The following is a 20028-nucleotide window of genomic DNA, read 5'->3' on the forward strand; positions in this document are numbered from 1 at the left end:
AGCAGCAAGTGAGGCTGGTAACTCTTGGCAGCCAGTTCTGTGTCATGTCTAACAGCCTGGCTGGGCTGACTGAACACTTGGCCAGCCCCTAACGACTCCTGACTGCTGCTGCTTAAGTGGAACAGGACTAAAGAGTACAAGGGCCTGAAACACAGAGACAAGCTCACCTGATGGGTTCTGCTTACACCTCTTTTCTTTAGGTTTTTCTGTCCCCGAATGAACAGCTGTAATTGTGGTGAATGCTTGGATTAGTACAGGGTTGTTCCTCAAAACACAATTGCAGTAGTTTAGTAACAAACAACTTTTTTCCCATCCATTATCACCCACTCTGCTACTGCACATGGGTCTTCCAGTACCACACCATTCCTTTGCAATACAGTTTCAGGAAGGTCCTTCTTTGCTTCACAGGCAGACATAAACCCTATCAAGAGATGCTGTGAAACCTGCTTCAGGGAGAAATTCCTTCCCTTACCTGTTCATCCCAGCCAGTGGCATTGGGAACACCACATATTTTGGTACTCTCGAATGGGGAACGGAGGGAGGCCAGCCTTTCCTGCTGACACATCATTTATCTCCGCATAGAGATGCTGAAATTACATTTTATCTGGTCTGTCTGTTATGCTCCTGTTAGGGAACATAAGAGAATGGCAGTGTCCCACCTGAAGACAGGGGGATGGACTGGCAGGACAAAAACCTTGTAAGCTCTACAAATGGTGTATCTAAATAAACTGGTCCAGCCCAGTGGCTGTTCAGTTTCTACCAGCTGGAGTTAAAATTTAAAGGAAACTCCAGAAGTAAATTTTAATTCCTTCTAGCACATACATTTCAGTCCTACATCTACACATCTGGTGTGCTGTGACCTCTGTGTAGCAGTGAACTCACAAACAGCTGGACTCCGGTTATAGTGATGTGTAAATAAACTGCCACATTAGATCACTGTATCATGCAAACTGCTGTTCTACTCAGAGTCCTTGAACTTCTCTTGCTGGTTGCAAATGGCTTTGTTTCACACAGACTTCACTGATGCATAAACAAAGAACAAGAACTGCTTCATCTCCGTCCATATTCCCCTTTCTCTACATCTTTGATCCCAACAGAAAACTTTATGCTCAAGTACCTGGACCTTGGGAGTAGGATCCCCAATATCACCTTTTTTTAAATGCTTGGAGTGGCAGGAAGCTGGAGAGGAGCGAGAAGAGGGCAATACCCCAGGAAGGCTAGCAGTCTGCAAGCTTAAAGAAGGTACCCAAACAGATCACCAATCACCAACCACAGCTGATTCCTGGTCTGGAGAGGGCCGTGGTAAGCAACAGCAGCAGGGAGAGAACACACTTACCGCTGGAGTTCTGAGAATTGCTGTTTGTTTCTTCAAAGTTGTTCTGTGCTTTGCCTTCCACTCTCCTGCTGAAAGCACTTTCTGCTGGGTGGAGAACAAAGCAGGGATGGTGACTGGTCAACAGTGGGCACAGAACCAATCAGACAGGAGGCAAAACATCCTCCTGTGCCAACAATCACATACCCTGAATACAGCAGAAAGGTGAAATACCTCGTTTTGGAGGCAAATGGGCCAGATTCATTGATGGGGTAACAGGTATTTTTCTTGAATGCCTTCTGGCTGAGGTGGCCTGGATTGGCTCTTAGGGAGCCCATGAACACCAGGGAGCCCATGAACACCAGTCCTGACTGAACCAGAAGGGTCATGGCTTCCTCCCCTGCAAAAAAACCCAACCCTTATCTTACTCTTTCTTAAGGCAATAAGCAGCCCTTAAAGCCTCTGGTACAGGTCTGCTGGTTGAACTCGGGTTTTCATCACAACATGCAGTGTGTGATCAACAGAAGCATTATCCCAGCTCTCCCTGTGCTTCCAGTAATCTGCACTCCCTCCCTGAACACCCTTCCAGAAACATTCAGAGGGCGGCTGAGGGGCTGCCTTGGAGCTGCCCACGATGCCTGGAAAAGCTGCAGTAGAGCCCCTGTCCCCTGTGCTCTCCAACAGTGACCTCGCTCCCGCATCCCTACCCAGGTCCCACAGACAGGCCTGGGCTCCTCAGGAGTGAGCTGCCAGCCCAAGCTCTTGGCAGTTCACTGGCTTCACCCACTGCAGCAACATAACAGGGCAATTTCTCAGTAACTGTACTGGGAGGACCCCTCCAATGTGCAGAGGTGGTTCCTGACACTGGCAGTGGCTGCAGTATCCTGAAAGGTCACTGCACAGCACAGCTGAGGTGCCTCACATCCTCCTCAAGCTGGCGTCCCTTAGTATAGGTTCACCATTACAAGCAATGTCCTGACTCTGTCGATAATGCAGGACAACAAGAAAACTTGGTAATCTAATCAGTTAAAACAGGAACACATAAAACAGGCCTGAAAAGGAACTGGAGACATTGTCTAGTCCACCCCCCTTGACAGATAAAGAACAGGATTGAGAGGCCTTAAGTAACTAGAAAATCACAGTGGGAAAGAGACCACAATAAAATGGATTTGGCCAACCAACCCCCCAAGAGACCCAGGTTCAAATCCTGGCTTCTGTCACAAGTGGAAATGAAGTTTGCACAGTAGTTTTGTCCTCATCTCTCTCATCCCCTATCCTTTATTGGTTGTCAAGTCTGGCAATAACAAAGAGCTGGTTGGATGCATTTCCCTGTCTTACAGTGTCCTTCCCACAAGGAGAAGGCAGCTAACACAAATTGTCTCTCTCTTCCCTCATACCTGAACCTTTTGCATGAAAAGCAAAATTATCTGTACAGACAAGTGCCACTCTACCAAGTGTCTGTGCAAAGCCTGCAAGGAATGATGCTCCACATCTCTGGTATTACCCAGGCCCATGTGGAGCATCTCTAACCGCAGCACTTGGAAGGCATCCCTTCTGGAGACTGTCTTCCTGATAGGTGTTATGGTCAATGCACTTGTACCAGAAACCCAAGAAGCTGCTCAGATTACATCTGTACAGGACACTGCCTTGAAAGACACCACAGAAATGACACCACCAGACAGATGGGGCAGGACCCCCAGGGTAATACTAGATGTTTTAAGATCAATCTGCCAGGCTCAAGCATCATGCGATTCCCTCCTCCATACAGGAAGAGAGCAGCTCAAGGTTTGTACCTCAGGTATCGATGATTGTTTTTTGATTAGAGAAGTGTGGGGGGAAAAGTGTCTTTACAAAAATCCTCTCTCAGTTACTGCTCTTCTGGCCTCTGCCCCAGGGAACGTTCCCAGCTTTTCCATTTCTCTGAGGGTCAGGAAACTGGAAGAAGTTGGTGCAAGTTTAAGTAAATACTGAAAAAGGTTTGTCAGCTTTAACTTGGTTGAATTGGATGGACCTCAAATTAGTAATAAAATCATATACATGCTTAAGAGGTGCGATAGCAATATGGAATCTCAGAACTCACAAGCTGTACAATCACTCACTGCCACATTTAGTAGCTGTGGATGTGTGTGTTATCTCACAAAAAGCATCACTGCTCAGCACTCTGTGGCCTCTCCCACCACAGCCACCTCTGTTACTCTTATCTGTCCATGCCAGACATATCAGGGGTGTTTACACACTAACTGATTAACCCATTCTTCTTCTGCACTGAGATGGAATAGGTATCCATCAATCCCACATGTTTAAAAGTGCTGCCCCATTGCCTGGGCAAATGAACACCATGTCTCACATCCTACTTATTAACAGTTATTTTTCAGTGCTCCTCACTTTATTTTTATCCTTTTTTTTTTTTTTAAGGTTTGATGTTGTTTGGAAGGAGGAAACTGGGGCTACAGAAGAATCAATCTTAACTTGAGTTTTTTACCCCCTCTGTAATGGTTCTGCACCATTAATTTTGCCGCTGAAGCCCAGCTTATCTCTTGGTGTTTCCTATGGGCAATGGAACACAGTGAAGACACCTGCACTCCACTTTACTTCCTCAGGTACAGGCCCAGCCCTTAAAATATCCACCTCAAGGGAAACAAACAGTAAATTGACAAACAAAGCTGGAAATGAAACAAAACTCTCCATCCCTGACAAGCCATTACACCAATACTTGTCTGGAAGCTATCCTCAGTTTGTGACACCAGGATTTGAAACAGGGTCTTTTGTACCTTGTGGTTAGCATGATGCTTAAAAAACCCAAACTTGTCATTGGGAAGAGGTTGTAAAGACCTACTGCTGATGGAAATTTCCTTTAGAACATGCCAAAGGATCTAATCCCCTGAACTGCTTCTGAGAGTAGTTTTTCTGGGACAGTCATGGATGGAGCAGACTGAGTCCAGGAAGGGTCAAAAGCCAACCCAGGGCAGGACTGGACACTAAGCAGTTAAGAAAGTTGATGGTAGAAAGTCAGTTGGTACCTGTGATGGCCTTGCTTCCTGGGGATCCAGAATTTGGAGCGCGGAACATCTGGGATTGGGATGCCGGTGGGACACCGGAGGGGGTGCGGTGCAGGAGGGTAGAACATCGGTTTATTGAAGCCGGTGTTTTTTTGCTGGCTTGGCTCGCCTGTGTCTTCACTGCCACGAAGAGTGGAGATCGAGAGAACTCTGGATATGAACACTCAGAACTAGTGCCTGGACAGTCAGTCAGCTCCCAGCTCGAGGGCCTTCTGGGAGGGTTTGCTTTCTAACAGCCACGCTCATGAATCCCTCGCACCGGGACCTGCAGCGACTGTGGATCCACCGATCCCATGGAACAAAACTGTTTTTCCCCACTCACCTGAGGGGACAGAGTCTTGAAGCCTGTTAGTTCCCTTCCACACCTTTAACTGCCACATGACCAACCCATTCCTCCTCCAGCAGCATCACCCCATCCATCCAGGAGTACTATTTGACTGTCATGGCCTGGCTGGGTGTACCTGCTTCTCTGTCCTCTATTCCAATGTATGTAAGACTGAATTTTGAGAGCAGGTTTCTAATGTGATACTCAGAGCTCTGAACAGGGAGAAGTTCACATCTTTGTTACTTAAGCCTTGTATAAATCCTAGAGATCTCCAGCTACATTCCTTGTCTTGTTAACCAATACAAAGGAAAGTGGGCTGTTTGTAATGGAAGGGAATCAGAAGGCAGAGTTCTCATCCTGCAAGTCAAGAAAAGGCCTTTTGGCCTGCATCTCCAGACAAGTCACATGTGGAGAAATCCTGAGTAATACTGGGATATGCTCTTTGAATGCATCTACATTAGGTATCTGTAATGCACATTGAGGATCACAAGGAATTTTCAATGCCAAAAGTCATATGAAAACCCTCCCTTCAGGAGGAAAGCCCCTTGTCTAGAACACATGGATAAAAAAAGAACTATTACAAAAATGGAGAAACAGTCTAACAATCCTCTTCATTCCTCAGGGGCTTCCCCCATGAAAATTTGGATATTGCTCCTGAAGCCCAAGTCCCACTCCAACCATCTGCCACAAAGAATCACTAAGAAACAAGGCCCACATAACCCCCTGCCCAAGCCTGCTACCAGTGATTTCTATAGAGTGGTATTTTAGGATTCCTGAAGTTGGACGGATAACATGAACTCCTGTTCATCCTATACGGTGTAATTCAGAAATCCTTATCCCCACGGAGCAGCTCTCCATCCTGGACTGCCACAGCAGCACAACAGCCTGACTCTGAAACAGGGGAGGGGGAAATTCACCCAGGCTGGGACTGGATGCTCACTTCCAAAATCCCATGAGATACAACAGACCTCAAATGTGAACTGCTCTCACCTTCCCTGTCAGCACTGGAGACTGAGGATGGTACATCCAAAGGAGCCTGCAGAAAGATACTCAATACATGCAACAGATGGATCCAAGATGAGATTTAGTGTAAATAGTGTAATTCTGTGAGAGATTCTGCACTAGGTTTTCTCATAGCTTAAGTCATGACACTTCTCTGCTTGGTCTCTGGCCAGCTGACTAGGCAGGAGGCTTGCTTTTGCTCCGTACTTCCTTTCAATCTCCACGGAGAGTCCTCCTCCAACTGCTGCCAAACAAAACTGTACTCAGATATCACAATTTCCTGCTTATGTGTCATCTGGTTTCCCACAAAGCCCATTCCCACCAATTGCTGCTTTATTCCCTGCCCATACCAAGAGAAGTAGTCATCAGCCAACCACCTAGTGTCAGAAACAAAGAGCATCACTGGGAGTCCTCTGCAGTCCAGATACTGTTCTGAGGTCCAAACAAGAGTCTCAATGCTGTGAAGACCTCCAAAATGACCTCTTTTTCCTCCCAATTTAAACAAATAGTATGTCTTTCAATTCAGACCCCTGAGAGAATGCTGCTCCATCTGACACAAGGAAGAGAAAGAGTTTAAGCAATGCAACGACAGACAGAAGAATACTAGTTCTACCAGTCTGGAGGATGCCAATAATTCATTGAAAAAAGGTTTTAGCCTGTAGTTAATCAGATGATAAATTCCCTCTGAAGACAAAGCAACACAGGTACAATCATGGAGCTCCTCTGTTCTGCTGTTGAAAAGCCATCTTCACTGTGGAACGCACTGCCTCAGGCTGATCAAATGGCCAAGTTCTAGATACTTCCAAACATGAAAATACTGAGTAGCTGAATGGTTACAAAAACTTCCTGCCCCAAAATCGGCAGCTAAACAGCAAGACTGGAGACAGGACTGTGGTCAGACAGTCCTGTAAGTGCTGCTATGAAATTAAAAGAATCAACCAGACTGGAAAAGACCTTTAAGATTATCAAGTCCAACCATAATTCCAGGACAAAATTCTTCAAACTTTCTCAGGAAGGATCTGAGAGATGCCCCAGTTGAAGCTGAGATACTGGGGAAGGGAGGGCAGGAGAGGAGGAAGGTAGAGGGTAAGTCTCACTGAATGATCTCGCATCACTTGGTAAACAGTGCGACAGCCACGCAGGATGGCGCGTGGTGTGTTAAAGAACAGAGGTGACACAGGTGATACTTCAAAGATAGGGGACTCCACCTCAGCAGCAGGAAAAGAGCTTGTTCATTGTTGTGCTTGGTCATGATGGCTGTAGAGGAGGTACCAGGGCAACGACAGAGTTAAAAAACCGATGTACTCCTTGGGTATGGAACCAGGGCACTTTCAAAGGGGGTCAGAAAGGCAGTGTTAGCTCTCCGTTCCTCTACTAGTTCTGGTGCGTGCCCTTCATGAAGGTTGTTAACTGACTTGGGAATATTCCCTTTAGAAAACAACTGGACAACTGAAGGACAAGAGCAGCATCCCTTCCAATGGAAACATCAAGTTACTCCTGTGGCTTAACTGAGAGGTTAGTGCCTATAAAGTGACTGGACAGTGGTGACACAAAGCAGTAGAAAGGACAGGAATATGGTGACTTAGCCCTCCTTCACCCAGCAAAGTTTTGGATCCAGTGTCTGAAAGCTACAAGCAATAATTCATCAAAACAATTAGCTTAAGAGGTTGCTCTATGTTCTGTCATTCTTAACAGCAAGATTACACGTCTCTCTAAAATATGTGAGCAATTAGATCAAGGCAACCCTACAGCATGTGTATTCCCATCAGCCCAGAGACCACAGTGGTCCCTCCTGCCCTTCCTGCCTTTGGTAAGACCTTCAAGTGAGTGGCAAGCTGTGGCACTGAGCAGCACTGGCAGACATTTCAACATGTCTCGTAGAAAGATACCTAAATCCACACACCAGCATGATGTGCCATCACAACAGAACAGGTATCAGGTTAGCTCAGTAACTTTGCTTTTTCCAGGTAAAATTTCTGGCTCTTAATTCGTGTATCCCATTTTTTCAGGAAAGATCTTGTCAGGATGGGCGAGGAACCATTTGATGGTTCAGATGGAATTATACCACCACTTCTAGAGAAACACCTCTTTAATGAGTATGATGGAAAGTGATTCCTTAACAATGGCCTGAAATTCAACATGCTGAGCAGAAACCTCTGCTACTGGAAATGGGTGTTTCCACAGGACCCCCCCCCCCATGCTCCAACCTATTCTTAATGTGCTTCTTTGTACATACCAACAAATACTGCCAAGGGAGCCTATTGCTATGGCACTGTGGGCTCAGACAGTGGGAAAAACACCTGAGCTCCCACATTTCACTCACTAAGATGGAGGAAGCAAAGACACATCATCCAGCTGGAATCTGCACCTGGCTTTTTCTTGGTTAGGCAGGACCTGTGTGGAAAATAGACATGCTACCCAAAAGGATCCCTTTCTCTAAAAGAAAAGGCCTTGACAGCAGCTGCCTTTAGGGAACTCTGTTTAAGTACCTTTGATCAACAGATTGTATCCAGAGTCCTTCATGATAAGAAAAGTAATAGAGCAGAGAGACTTGATGAACTTCTTTGCGTATCTCAGCTGCCAGGGTGGATGTAGGTCTGTCTGTCCCCTATGGAGCCAAGTCCATCCCAAGGCTGGCAGAGTCTTCGACAGCTGGGCCTATCCCATAACCCCTGGGAGGTAACCAAGGCAGGACTGGAGAGGACAGCCAGGTTTAACCAAGAGTCCAGGTCATCAGGATCAGTTCATGGCGATGAGACAGGTCTGTAGTCAAGCTGGGAAGTCAATCCACAGGCCAATGGCAGGATCAGCCCTGGTATCCAGACATATAGCAGCAACCCTCAGGGAGGTCCACAGTGATGAAATAGGGTTGACGTCAAACTGAGAAGTCAATCTACTGGTTGTTGGGGTACACACCAGTGGGATCCATGGCCAGGAATAAGCATGTCTATAACTGAGCGCTCAAGACCAACATCCTACAGAGTAGCTCAGGCAGGGACTGATGGTCCAGAGCTGAGCTGAAACAGACGGTTTCAATATAGGCAGAAGCCTCGTGTGAAGCTGGTGAGGGCCATAAAGACCTATTAGTGCACTCAGGACCCAGCCATCCCTTTAGACTTTCATCCTGGAAGCAACAGACATGGATAACTGTGCAGATTTTAGTGCTCTCACCACATACTGCCATGGTCAGGGAGTCTGTTGCCTTATCTGCAGTTACCAGAAGAAGATGAGGTGAGTGCATACTCTTGAGCCTGGACTTGAACCAAGCTAAAACCTACTTCTGGTGGTGTTTCTAGCCAGTCCACATCCCAAACACACCAAGTTTTCTCTGCACTGTTGACACATCCTCTAAGAGCAATCACAATAGCCCAGCCACCTGCAAATGTGGTTAAATCAGTTCCATCACAGAGCAGATGGAACCTGGAGCAGGACAGAGAGATCTCTGAACCCTTCCCCCTGTGCACCTCCATTCAGAGGCATTTCTAAAACTGGGACAATGAATGTGCCTACAACTCACTTTTTTTGGAAACAGTCTCTGACACCCTTCTTAGAAAGACTGAATAGGCTGACAGAAACAGCACAAGAATATGCATTGTTTGAATAATAACCCAGTTCTAACCATAGGAAAACTCCTCGCTAACAAAAGGGAACTTTTGAAGGAGACATTTGGCATTAACAATTCCAGGGAACCCCACAGCAGAGCTCTTTTCCAGACAGCAGGTATCCAGCAGCACTGACCGAAACTTATCCTGCAAGGCCCTCTTGACCCTGCAGGATGTGAGTCCTTGGTTTAGCCCATTTTCAAGGAATTTTTTATCCATTATTACAGAAAACCAGAAAGACAGGCTCCGGAAGGGAAGCTTGCACTCAAGTAGAGAGATCCAGAACTTTGAATTGGGAATGCTGAAATGTTTTCCTACCCATTCCCACTACAGCTAATTTTTCAGCATTTGCCTTATTAGCAGTAGAACAAGACCAGGGTAAAGACACAGCCTCAGCTTTACTTCTTCTGACTACTAGGGCCAGTTGTGCTTTTCAAACCTCATGTGTTCACAGAAGCCTCACAGGACCTTGGTCTATAGGAAGAGCAGTAGAAAGGTGGGAGGAAGGAGTTGCCAGCCTGCCCTGGAGGTCCTCATGCCCTCTGCCCTGTGCTCATCAGGGTTAGTGGCCTGTCACTGTAAATCATGATCTTACTGGTCATGGGAACTAGGAGAGGGAAAAAAAGGGCTAAAAAAAACCAAAAGGAAAAAGAAAAGTTTGTGGGGGGGTGGGTTAAATTTTATGAAAATATTATTATTCTCCTGATCTGAAGTGTCCTTGCAGTTAAAGGTATTTGCTGGAAGGACTGGAAACCCATCTGCATATCTCAGTGACTGCTGGTTTAGTCTGCAGCAGGGGTAGCTTCTTTTGCTTTCAGAAACGTTACTGCAGAAACCATGGTGAATGAATGGCTTCAATCCCAGCATTCAAAAGAACATGCCTCCTCCTCCAAAACTGGCTTCCAAGGTTCAAAAAGTGAACATCAGGATCCTGCACTCTGCACAGGGAGAAGGGCAGCATCTATGTGGACCATTTGTATCTGCAGGCAGACCTGCAGGGCCCACTTCTGGTAAACACCTCCCAGAGAAAAACAGTTGTGGAGAGCCTGAAAAGGAACCACAAGCTGCAACTACTTACTACAGATAGTTGGGAGGGTGGAGACATATCCATAGCGACAAATCCCCTTGAAATGGGAAGCACTGGGAAGGATCTGCTACTGATGAGGGGAGATTCAATGCGCAGCCCTTACAGCAGAGAGCTCCTTAGCTATCTGTACTGTGGACTAGAGACACCCTAGCCTTAGTGTCTGAGGGCCCATCTAGACTAAGAAATCTACCTACTGCTGATCAACAAACATCAACAGCTTTTCTATGGACCTGGAAACATCAGAATGAAGACATGGAGGTTGGAGCTGCAGGGACATTTAGGAATAACTGTTGTGTGTGCTATCCTAAGCACTGGGTTAATTCCTTCAGGCAGATGGGAGATAGTAAAACTAACTTTGTGGTGATGGTGATAGGGGTATTTTATGCCCTACACCCTCTACCCTGATCTTGGTCCATCAGAGAACCTGAATGGGAGCTGCTGGGAGCCACCAAGTCTTGACCCACCTTAAAAGTGATATTATGGTGGACTACGTTCCAAATTGATTTCTGTGTATGTCTAAACCCAAAGCTACCTTACTATAATAACTTAAAAACCTAACTAAAGCGAATTTGGTGACGGAGGAGCACATGTTCCCTCTGGTGGCTGTGGATGAGCAGCTACAGAAACCCATTAAGCTCATGAGCTCAGCTCATCCATTCTCAGCATCAGCCAAAGTGCTGCCAAGAGCAGCCATGCTGGCCAGCGCTGTGAAAGAAGCATGAAGTTCAGGAGTAAAGAACTTCTCTGCACACTTTCAAAGCATCCAAACCCAGCAAGGAGCAAGAATTAAAACTATTTTACTAAAATTTCGCACTGAATTGGACTTATTGGCTCATTAAAACTCCCCTGTGTGTGGGGAGTGCAGACTGCAGTGTCCCTCCAGAGCGCAGGCTGCAGTGCTGTGCAGTGTGCTCAGAACTACCTTTTGCCCAGCTCCCTGATATACATACTTTATTGCCTGGAATAACAAGCTGTCAAGGCAATCTGCATGATGCCGAAAACCAATTTTTAAATCCCTGCAATAATTTCTCAGCAGCTCATAGGAAAGATGTTCCTTCCCCAGCACGTTCTGCGATTGTTTAAGGGACTCTAAAAATGTTGTGCAGCACTCCAGTTAAAGAACAAACTAAAATCTCAAACCCCCAAAGAACATATGCAAGATTGCATAGACTTAGGTAAATTCAGTGATGTTACACACCTAAGAGTAACAGCATCCCTCTGAGGAAATTCCAGCTCGGCTTCCCAGTGCCCTGGTCAGCACATGTTCTATGTCCTACCAGCTGCAACCCCACAGCTCCAGGGGAAGGACCCACAAGACTGACACTACTCTCTCCTGTAATCCTGGTGTTCACCACCAACCCCTGTAAATCACAGGCTGTCATGAATAGATCTCCAGCAGGATACTCACTAATAGGTGCGTGCAGCGCCACATGCTCTTGGTAGGGAGTGTAGTATTTGTACTGCTTGCCACAGAATTCACAGGTGTAATTGCCAGTTTCTGTGAAGATGAAACAAAGATCAGAAAGGAGCACAGCAACCTCTCACACAACCACTGCCTGGGTTATCACATAGGAACTGGCCAGGAGATAAAAACCTCATGCACTTGGAGCTTATCTGCCCTGTAATTCACACATTCTTTTCCCCAGCAAAGGCAGCGTCCAGAGTGATGGACCATGTGTAAAAGGTCCGGTACAACAGAACAAGCTACAGGAGATTATCACAGAATCCCAGACTGGTTTGGACTGGAAGGGAACTTAAAGCTCATCCAGCTCCAACCCCCTGCCACAGGCAGGGACACCTTCCACTAGAGCAGCTTGCTCCAAGCCCCTGTGTCCAACCTGGCCTTGAACACTGCCAGGGATGGGGAAGCCACAGCTGCTCTGTCAAGCTGTGTTTCATAGCGCCAAGGCTGTTGGTGTTTGGGATTGATTTGACCCTACACAAGCCCTAACCCCTGCTGAAAGCAGCACCCCTGAGGTGCCACCACCTCTGTGAATGCAGTGCTGTATGGTTCTCCTAGAGGTTCTCCAGCTAATGCCCAGTTTGAAACGCTTGCACTTTCTCTTTCACATTTGAAGCTGTAGGATAACTCATACTTGGACCAATCTTCTGGAACGGTTCCGGCTCCTCCTCCTTCACTTCATCTGCTGCTATGACAGCCTGGTCATAGGGGTCTGCAAGAGAACAGAACCAGGAAGAGAGCTGACAATACTCTCAGGTTTTCCTTCTACAGCTACACGGGCACTGAATGCTCCTGCATCTGTAATGACATTTCCATCTGTAACAAGAGTTCAAGACAGAAATTATAAACCAAATGACCCCTCTCACTGACTTGTCTCTCCTCAGGTGCCCCAGGATTACCCTGCTCCCAGCCCAGTAACATGCCTTGTAGATATATAATGTTTAATACAGAGAAGACTGAACAAACACATCGCAAAGCCTGATCCATACTTTCTGATCTTCTTCCAGTGCATCACCTGTCTAATGATGTTATATTGTCTGAAGTGGTAATGCAGTCTGCAAGCAAGTCAGCTAACAAATACTAGCCAATGACTTCCTACCATCTAACAGCACAGCAAACAACAAATCAGAACCCATCCCATTTTATCAAATAATTTCATTTATGCCTTGAACAATTCACTTAATCACTGAAGACATAAACCACCTTTTTCTTTGGATTTTAGAACCTGATCAATTGTACATACAAAAAAAGCCTGGTATCTACTAGGGCTGGGCAGCAACCTACTGGCTGTACACTGGGGAAGGGAGAGAGGATGCTCCCTCTCCTGCTGCAAGCAGTGACACAACTCCCTTACAAGTGTAGAAATGGACCTGCTGTGCCTGAACAACTGAATGCTTGGAAAGGTTTGTGAAATAAAGCGCATGAAGGAGCTCTGCTTACCTGCCCGGTTTTCTGGGGCCCCTTCCACACTAAAAACTAACACAGAATAGAAGAAGGAGGGGAAGAAACAAAACAGAAATTAAATCCTCTGAAATGGCCTTGTTTTCTTCCTGCATTTCACGCACCACTTCAGCATGTTTCAGCCCCATCAGAATAAACCAGGCTTTGTGCCCCAGTCCCTCCTCTTCCCAGCAGCATCCACACAGAACTATTTGAGCATGCCCAGCCCTAACACACAGAGATGCACAAGGCCTTTGCTCTTATCTTACACTGACAGGACCTCATGTGAAGTTCTGATGCACGGCTGCCTCCCACTTGTGTTTGCTACAACAGCCCCTTGAGGAACTGAGACTGTCCTTGCAGGACACAAGTGAAGCTCTTCAAAGCCCTCCTGTAACCCTAAGCAGAGCTTCCTGAACCGTAACTATGAAGACATGCTTCTGACAGAAGCAGACAGATCTCACAGTGACTTGCAGGGCCAGCAATTGAATTTTGGCTGCCCATGGGAGGAAAGGAAGTGCAGTGGTGCACTGCAAGAGAACACTGGCTGTTCTTACAGCATGTTCAGATGGCCACACATTCCAGTTAAACCCAGCCATTTTTCTGGACACCATGTACTGTGCAAAGCCACTTGCTTGTCTGAGATATCCAGCTATCCAAAACCTACTGCTTTCCAGGCAGCCTCTCTCCATAACTCTGCCAGGGCCCCCCTTTAGCCAAGTGAGAAGCAGAACTAACAGGCATGCAGCATACACAGTGAGAGCCTGGAGTATCTGCGGGTTCTCAGTTGAGACCTTTAGATGCTCACAAAGCAGGGGGCAGGCCAAAGTATGTTGTTGCTTCTATCTTCCCCAAAGAAAAACTGCTTCTGGAGGAGGGTGTCTGCTTCTGTCCGAGTGTCACCAGCCCTTGGCCACATCTACATCCACGGAGGAAAAACTGGCCTGTGAGGTCCACTGCCAACTGCATCAGTTCACTACCACAGTGATTAACAGGAACGAAACACTTCTCAACTCTGCAATGTGGTTTCTCACAGGGAAGATGTTGGGAACAATCCTGTGGAAACCAAAAGGCGACCAACTCTTGCCCAGTAAGTAGCCAGACTGACAACCTGAGGTACTCAGTCCCCGCACAGACATCCTAACCATGAACCTCCACACAGACTGCAAGGACCACAGGTCCCAGCAGAGGGTGTTATTTTGATGCACACAAACTGAATCAAGCCCAGTGAAGTCCTCCTGCAGTGCTCGTGGACTGTGCCTCCACTGACCAAAGCAAGAGCCATGCAGTGCAATGTCCTGCACATCACAGGTCACACAGTCCTGCAGAACCATCTTTTGCTTCCCCACTGACTTCTCCTTCTAGTTTGGGTGTCAAAACAGTACTCACCATCCACGGCATGCAGGTCTCTGTGCTCTTGGAAGCAGCTATAATATTTGTATTTTTTCCCACAAATGTCACATGTGTACCTAAAATTGTCTGTAGAAAGAAGAAAACAGTGACTTTAGAAACTGAGGTGAAAGGCAGCACTCCAGACAATGCTGCTCAGCCAGACACCGCCATGCACTTACACTCATCCCCACATGCTTCTGTCAAATCTCTAAGGCACAGAGACCACCACTGCTACAGAACATCCCCTGCATGTCCCACATTCTATGGCATATTCTGATTTGTTATGTCCTACCGAGGCAGCTCTGTTCTCTAGTGCAGCTTCCAGAAGCCCTCAGAGCAGTGAAGACACAGAGCAGCTGAAACCTCCTTTGGAAGCTCCAAGGCTACAGTAAGCAAGTGCTTGTCAGGATGGGGACAAACTGAGAGAACTAAAGACAGAGTCAAGATACAAGCTGTTAGAAGTGAAAGTCTTAATATGCCAACTACAGCATGGACTGGATGTGCCCGCATGCTCAACTCCACACTTGGTTCTCATTGCTGCTGCTTACTGGTTACTAACTGCATCCAAGATCCTGTATGGACATGTAACAAACTAAACCCAGAGAACAAACCAGCAATCCAAACCACACAATATGGGTAAGCTGCTCAGTGAACAGGAGGACTGGCGGACTGGCAGAGACTGGTTTCATCTATGTTTGTGCCGTAGACATCTCCCTTCACCCCACAGACAACAGCCCCCTTCACCACAGCTGGAAGGGAAAGAGATGCAGAAAAGCTCAAGATGCTCATGAATTCTGGGGACAGTGAATGTCTTTGGCTCAGCTATTGGATCAGGGTAAGAGGAAAGTTTCACTTGTCAGCATAGTGGGATTTCTCCATCTTCCGATGTCTGACACACGTGTTGGGGTACAACCTGACAGCCCTAAGCAGTCACCCCACCACAACCTGCAGCACTGTCTTGTCAGCCAGCTGCAGTAGCTGATGGGTTGTGTGTTACCAGCCCACTGCAATCCAAGTGAAACGCATCAGCTTGTGTAGCCACAAAGGATCTGGAAATGAATGTGGTTTACTTCTCTGCAGGAGCAGGCTAGGAGGTACGCAGCAGCTGAGCTGCGTGCCATTGAGCTCCCTGCAGCAGCTCAGCTGTTTGTATTCATGTTTTAATGCCATTAGCAAAGTTAAAGCCTTGTTTCTACCTCCTCCATACCGTGTTCAAACACACCAGAGTATGCACATTAAGCTTTCATTTTACTTCTTAATCTTTTTAGTTTTGAAAGAAATAACTCTTTTAAGCTGCTATGCCTTGTAAGTCTGTACTCACTTGGGCTCACACTGCAGTCCCTCAGCACATGGGGTTTCAACATTCATCAGAGAATCACCTCCTGCCCTTTATTCTGCTGGGCAGAAGGAAAGTAGAAGCTATAGATATCTATAAGAGAAAAATGTCAACTATTAAATAGGTGGGCACTGGAACTTTACCCCTGCTACCAGAAACTATTTGTATCTTAATCAGAGCACAGCAGTGCTGAGCTAAACCTAAGGGAGTTTTAAAAGTCTAGGCTGAACAAGCAAGACAGAGCTCAGGCACGTATATGGAGATGAAAAGGAACTGCTGCTTCAGCCAGCGCTTAAGGAAGAGCAGAAGCAGCAAAACATGACTGTGAGAACATTCAAGTGATGAAAGCACTGGTGGGTCACATTTAACTATGTTTCATTATCTTATGTAGTCTCCTTCTGTGGTCATACAACAGCGCTGAGGTTCTCAATGTGCCCTAGACCCTTTCTAACAACAAAGAGTCTGTAATGATCATGAGTGAAGAGCTGTGTATCTGTTGCAAAAAAAACCCAATTATTAGCAGAGAAAATTCTTATCATGTCATCAGTAATCAGCCCCACATCACTGGGCATCCTGTCCCCAAGACACAAGCCAGCCTCCTGTCTGAAGTGTAATGAGCCAGCAGTAGATGAACTGGAGGAAGAAAACTATTATGGCCTTAATTTGGAGTAAAAGTGCTCAATAAATAAGGTGATTTGCTAGAACAGAAGAAAACTGAATGCTAGAGGCACATCACAAACAGGCGTGGCTGGGTGTAGTGTCTGTAACCCAGGAATGATGGTGGGAATCTCACTGTCAGGAGCAGAGTACATGTGCTAGGTATGATCACATCCTCCCTGGGCAGCGTGGGGAAATGAAAACATGACAAGTGCAACAGCATACCCCAACAGAGCTTTGCTTGGTTTGTTAGGGAAGTGTTTTCTCAGAGGAAAAATGACCTCCAGAGGTTCTAGTGAAACCAGTCCTTAGGACTAAGCAAGAATTTGTTCTAGCTGGTACTGGCACTAATCTCTTCCTCAGCAATTTCAAGGAGATAAACCTCAGCAAAGGCTGCCAAGGCTCAGGTTTACAGAGAATTCAGGAAGTCCCAGGGGACTGCCCATGTGCAGCTTCCCCCTCTCTGAACACCAGCTTCTTCCAGGGCTGCAGCCCAGTGCCAGACTTCTTACCCAATAAAGCTGCCTTTGCTGACAGCATCCAATGCTTCCAGTGCTGGTCTTAGCAAGAAACTCACTTAGCAGCATTAGCCTGTGCACTACCACTTCTCCTGCTCTGGTTTTAACTACCAAGGTAGACTCCAGCTGGGACAGCATCCCCAGGGTATGTAAGAAAAGAGCTGTCAATGGGAAGAGCTACAAGGGACACCAAACAGTCAGGGGTGCCTGCAAGCCCACTGCAAACTCCCCACCCCTGAACATCTGAACAGATGGCACCAGACAGAGCCAAACTAACGCTGCTTAAGCAAATCTACTCAGAGAACTCTCCTATCACCAGGCAGACATTAACACTGTGCAGCTCCACCAAACCAGGAAGATACAAACAGGTACTATTAGGATTTCAGGGAAAGTATAGGGAAAGATACAACTAAGCCCACTAGCACAAAGGTTTAGTGCTGTCCCTTACTCATATTCAGGCTGTTGCCTGCAGAACATTCTGTTGTCGTGCAGAACACATTCCTGCTGCAAGCTGAGCAACCATTGGATTACCCTGCTGCAAACCCAGAGTTTCAGAATCACAGAATCCCAGCCTGGTTTGGGTTGGAGGGACCTGAAAGCTCACCCAGTTCCAACCCTCTGCCATGGGCAGGGACACCTTCCACTAGAGCAGCTTGCTCCAAGCCCCTGTGTCCAACCTGGCCTTGAACACTGCCAGGGATGGGGCAGCCACAGCTTCTCTGGGCACCCTGTGCCAGCGTCTCAGCACCCTCACAGGGAAGAATTCTTCCTGATGTGCTTAAAAGATGTTTAGTTAAAAGCCAGCCTCCAGTAAATATCATTCCTCCTTCATGCTCATGAATCATTCCAAGGGGAACAGTGACTGCAGAAGAGGTCTAAGGAGTAATGTTATATATGTAGTCAGGTCACATTTAATCTTGTGAAACCCACACACATACATCAGCATCACCTCTTACTAGGAAGAAAGGCCACCAGCAGCCTTGTTACAAGGCAACTCCTCAGATATAAAGGACTAACATGCTGAGATTGAGGCAGGTTTTTCAAGTACCCCAAGAAACACCTCCCTGGGATCTGAATGCATTTCTGACTGCTCTGCTTGCAGTGCACCTCCAGTGAAAGACAGGGAATGTGCTGCTCTCTTCTACCTGTCTCCAGGAGCTCTGTGGTGCTGCTTTTGTCTCCAGCAATGACTGGCAGCTGCTGAAGCACCCTGCATGCACTTCAGTTTGGCAGGAAATAGGGCAGAGAACACATGCCCAACAGTGGCAGGCAGAAAAGGCTTCTTTCCTTAGGGCATCTGGCCCAGGGCCCAAGCGGATTTTGCTCTAGAAGTCCAGGAAGGCAACGCCAGCAATCAGCAATCTAATGAAAGGCTGGGACTTCTGTATCAAAGCTAAAAACACAGATCCCTGAACCCACCCTCACAAGTGCAGGAATCTGAAACCACAAAACCGGGGTACAAACCAGTTTCCACTGGGCTCCAAGAGCTCTGCCCAGCATCCCAGAAACCCATACTGGAAACAGTTACATACATCATTCAGATGGTCTCCCTGCAATGATAGCAGCACATCCCGTTCAGGGTCCAGTGTGATAGGGTCTCCACACAGCAGAATGTGGGAGCTAGTTCTGGAATTCTCCAAGGCAAAGAACAATATTCACCTCATCCACAATTCATACTGACCTTTCAAAGGGAAGAAGTCACAAAAGCTACCTGACAGAGGAGCTCTCATGGCACCTAGGCACTTTGCAGATGCTCCTGAATCCTGAGTGACCTGACTCTCAGACAGCACTGCAGAAATAGCTGTCTGGTAGGGACAGCCTCCAGATGTGGGAGGGCAAAGCTGCTGAATGCAAACAGATTGTAACATGCTGAATTATTCCTAATACCCAGCAGCGTTCCAGGTCCCAGGCAACGAAAAAGCAGCAAGATTAAAAAGAGAGGGCAGCCTGAACAGCACTGCTGGTCCTGCTCCATGGTCCCAGTGGCACCTTACACTAAAGGAAGTAATAAACTTCAGGAATTCCACAGTCCTGGCTCACCTTGGGAAACAAGGTTTCCCAAACAGTTCATAAAGTCCAGCAGCATCTCTGAAAGGGGAGGTGGTGGATGTTTTACAATAAAGCCCACTGCAATACATTTATCTGTCATCTCTCTGGATGAGGTTGTGATGTTTCTCCCCCCAAACAGGCTTTCTGAGTAAGGCTTATGTGACCAAGAAGTACCAGCATCATCCCTCCAGCCATGGCCAGTGGGTCACAGGACAGTCCATGAGATGCTCTGCTGCTCAGTTTCACATTCCTTCACTGATTCCTGAAAACCTGTTGGAGTCCTGCTGGCGATAAACCCAGAGGGCTGGAGCTGGTCAGCAGCAGAGCATGAAAAAGGTGTCATCTTTCCTGTGATGTCTCACTGGAAGGAACCAGGAGCAGCTCCAGCACTCTTCAGTAACAGCCAAAGCCACCACAACTAAAGAAACAGGAGAGGCTGGCACGTCCTGAGAGATGTGCTGCACACTTGCCACGGGGAAACACCTTTGGGAGCTGTGTCCCAAGCACAGCCTACCTGAGCAGAGCCCCCAAAGACCCAGAGTGCAGCCACTGATTCCTTACAACACAGCAGGGGGAAAAGAACATCTGGGACCCTCACTTGTTTCTGTGGATTCCACCCAGGGCAGCACAAAGACAGCTCTGGAGAGACGCTTCTTCTCCCTTTCCGCAGCCAGAGGGGCACCTAGATGGAAAGGAACATATTTATGGCTTCCTAAGCTAGCAGGATATTCCCCGCGCAGGTTCATGGACAATTCCCTTGACCCAAGCTTTTGGCATCTTTAGGGGC

At 47.1% G+C, this 20028-nt stretch overlaps 1 protein-coding gene across 6 annotated transcripts in view; it reads right to left on the minus strand.

The window, feature by feature from the left end:
- The window catches only part of ZNF618 (zinc finger protein 618), a 149840-nt gene that overhangs the window by 19927 nt on the left and 109885 nt on the right, over window positions 1-20028 (minus strand). For 3 of the 6 annotated variants that reach the window (XM_061378011.1, XM_061378009.1, XM_061378014.1), the window contains 8 exons: window positions 19840-19923; window positions 14679-14768; window positions 13290-13325; window positions 12484-12561; window positions 11796-11885; window positions 4333-4521; window positions 1337-1420; window positions 168-224 (listed from right to left, as the gene is read on the minus strand). In XM_061378011.1, coding sequence (XP_061233995.1) covers window positions 168-224; window positions 1337-1420; window positions 4333-4521; window positions 11796-11885; window positions 12484-12561; window positions 13290-13325; window positions 14679-14768; window positions 19840-19923 — 708 coding nt within the window. The remainder of the gene's footprint in view (window positions 1-167; window positions 225-1336; window positions 1421-4332; window positions 4522-11795; window positions 11886-12483; window positions 12562-13289; window positions 13326-14678; window positions 14769-19839; window positions 19924-20028) is intronic. The other 3 variants (XM_061378013.1, XM_061378012.1, XM_061378015.1) reach the window with 2 other exon arrangements.

The sequence above is a fragment of the Neopsephotus bourkii genome, unplaced genomic scaffold (genome assembly GCF_033783945.1).
Source record: "Neopsephotus bourkii isolate Nb327-2 ecotype Australia unplaced genomic scaffold, CSIRO-AGI_Nbou_v1 NB_1761, whole genome shotgun sequence".
NCBI lineage: Eukaryota > Metazoa > Chordata > Aves > Psittaciformes > Psittacidae > Neopsephotus > Neopsephotus bourkii.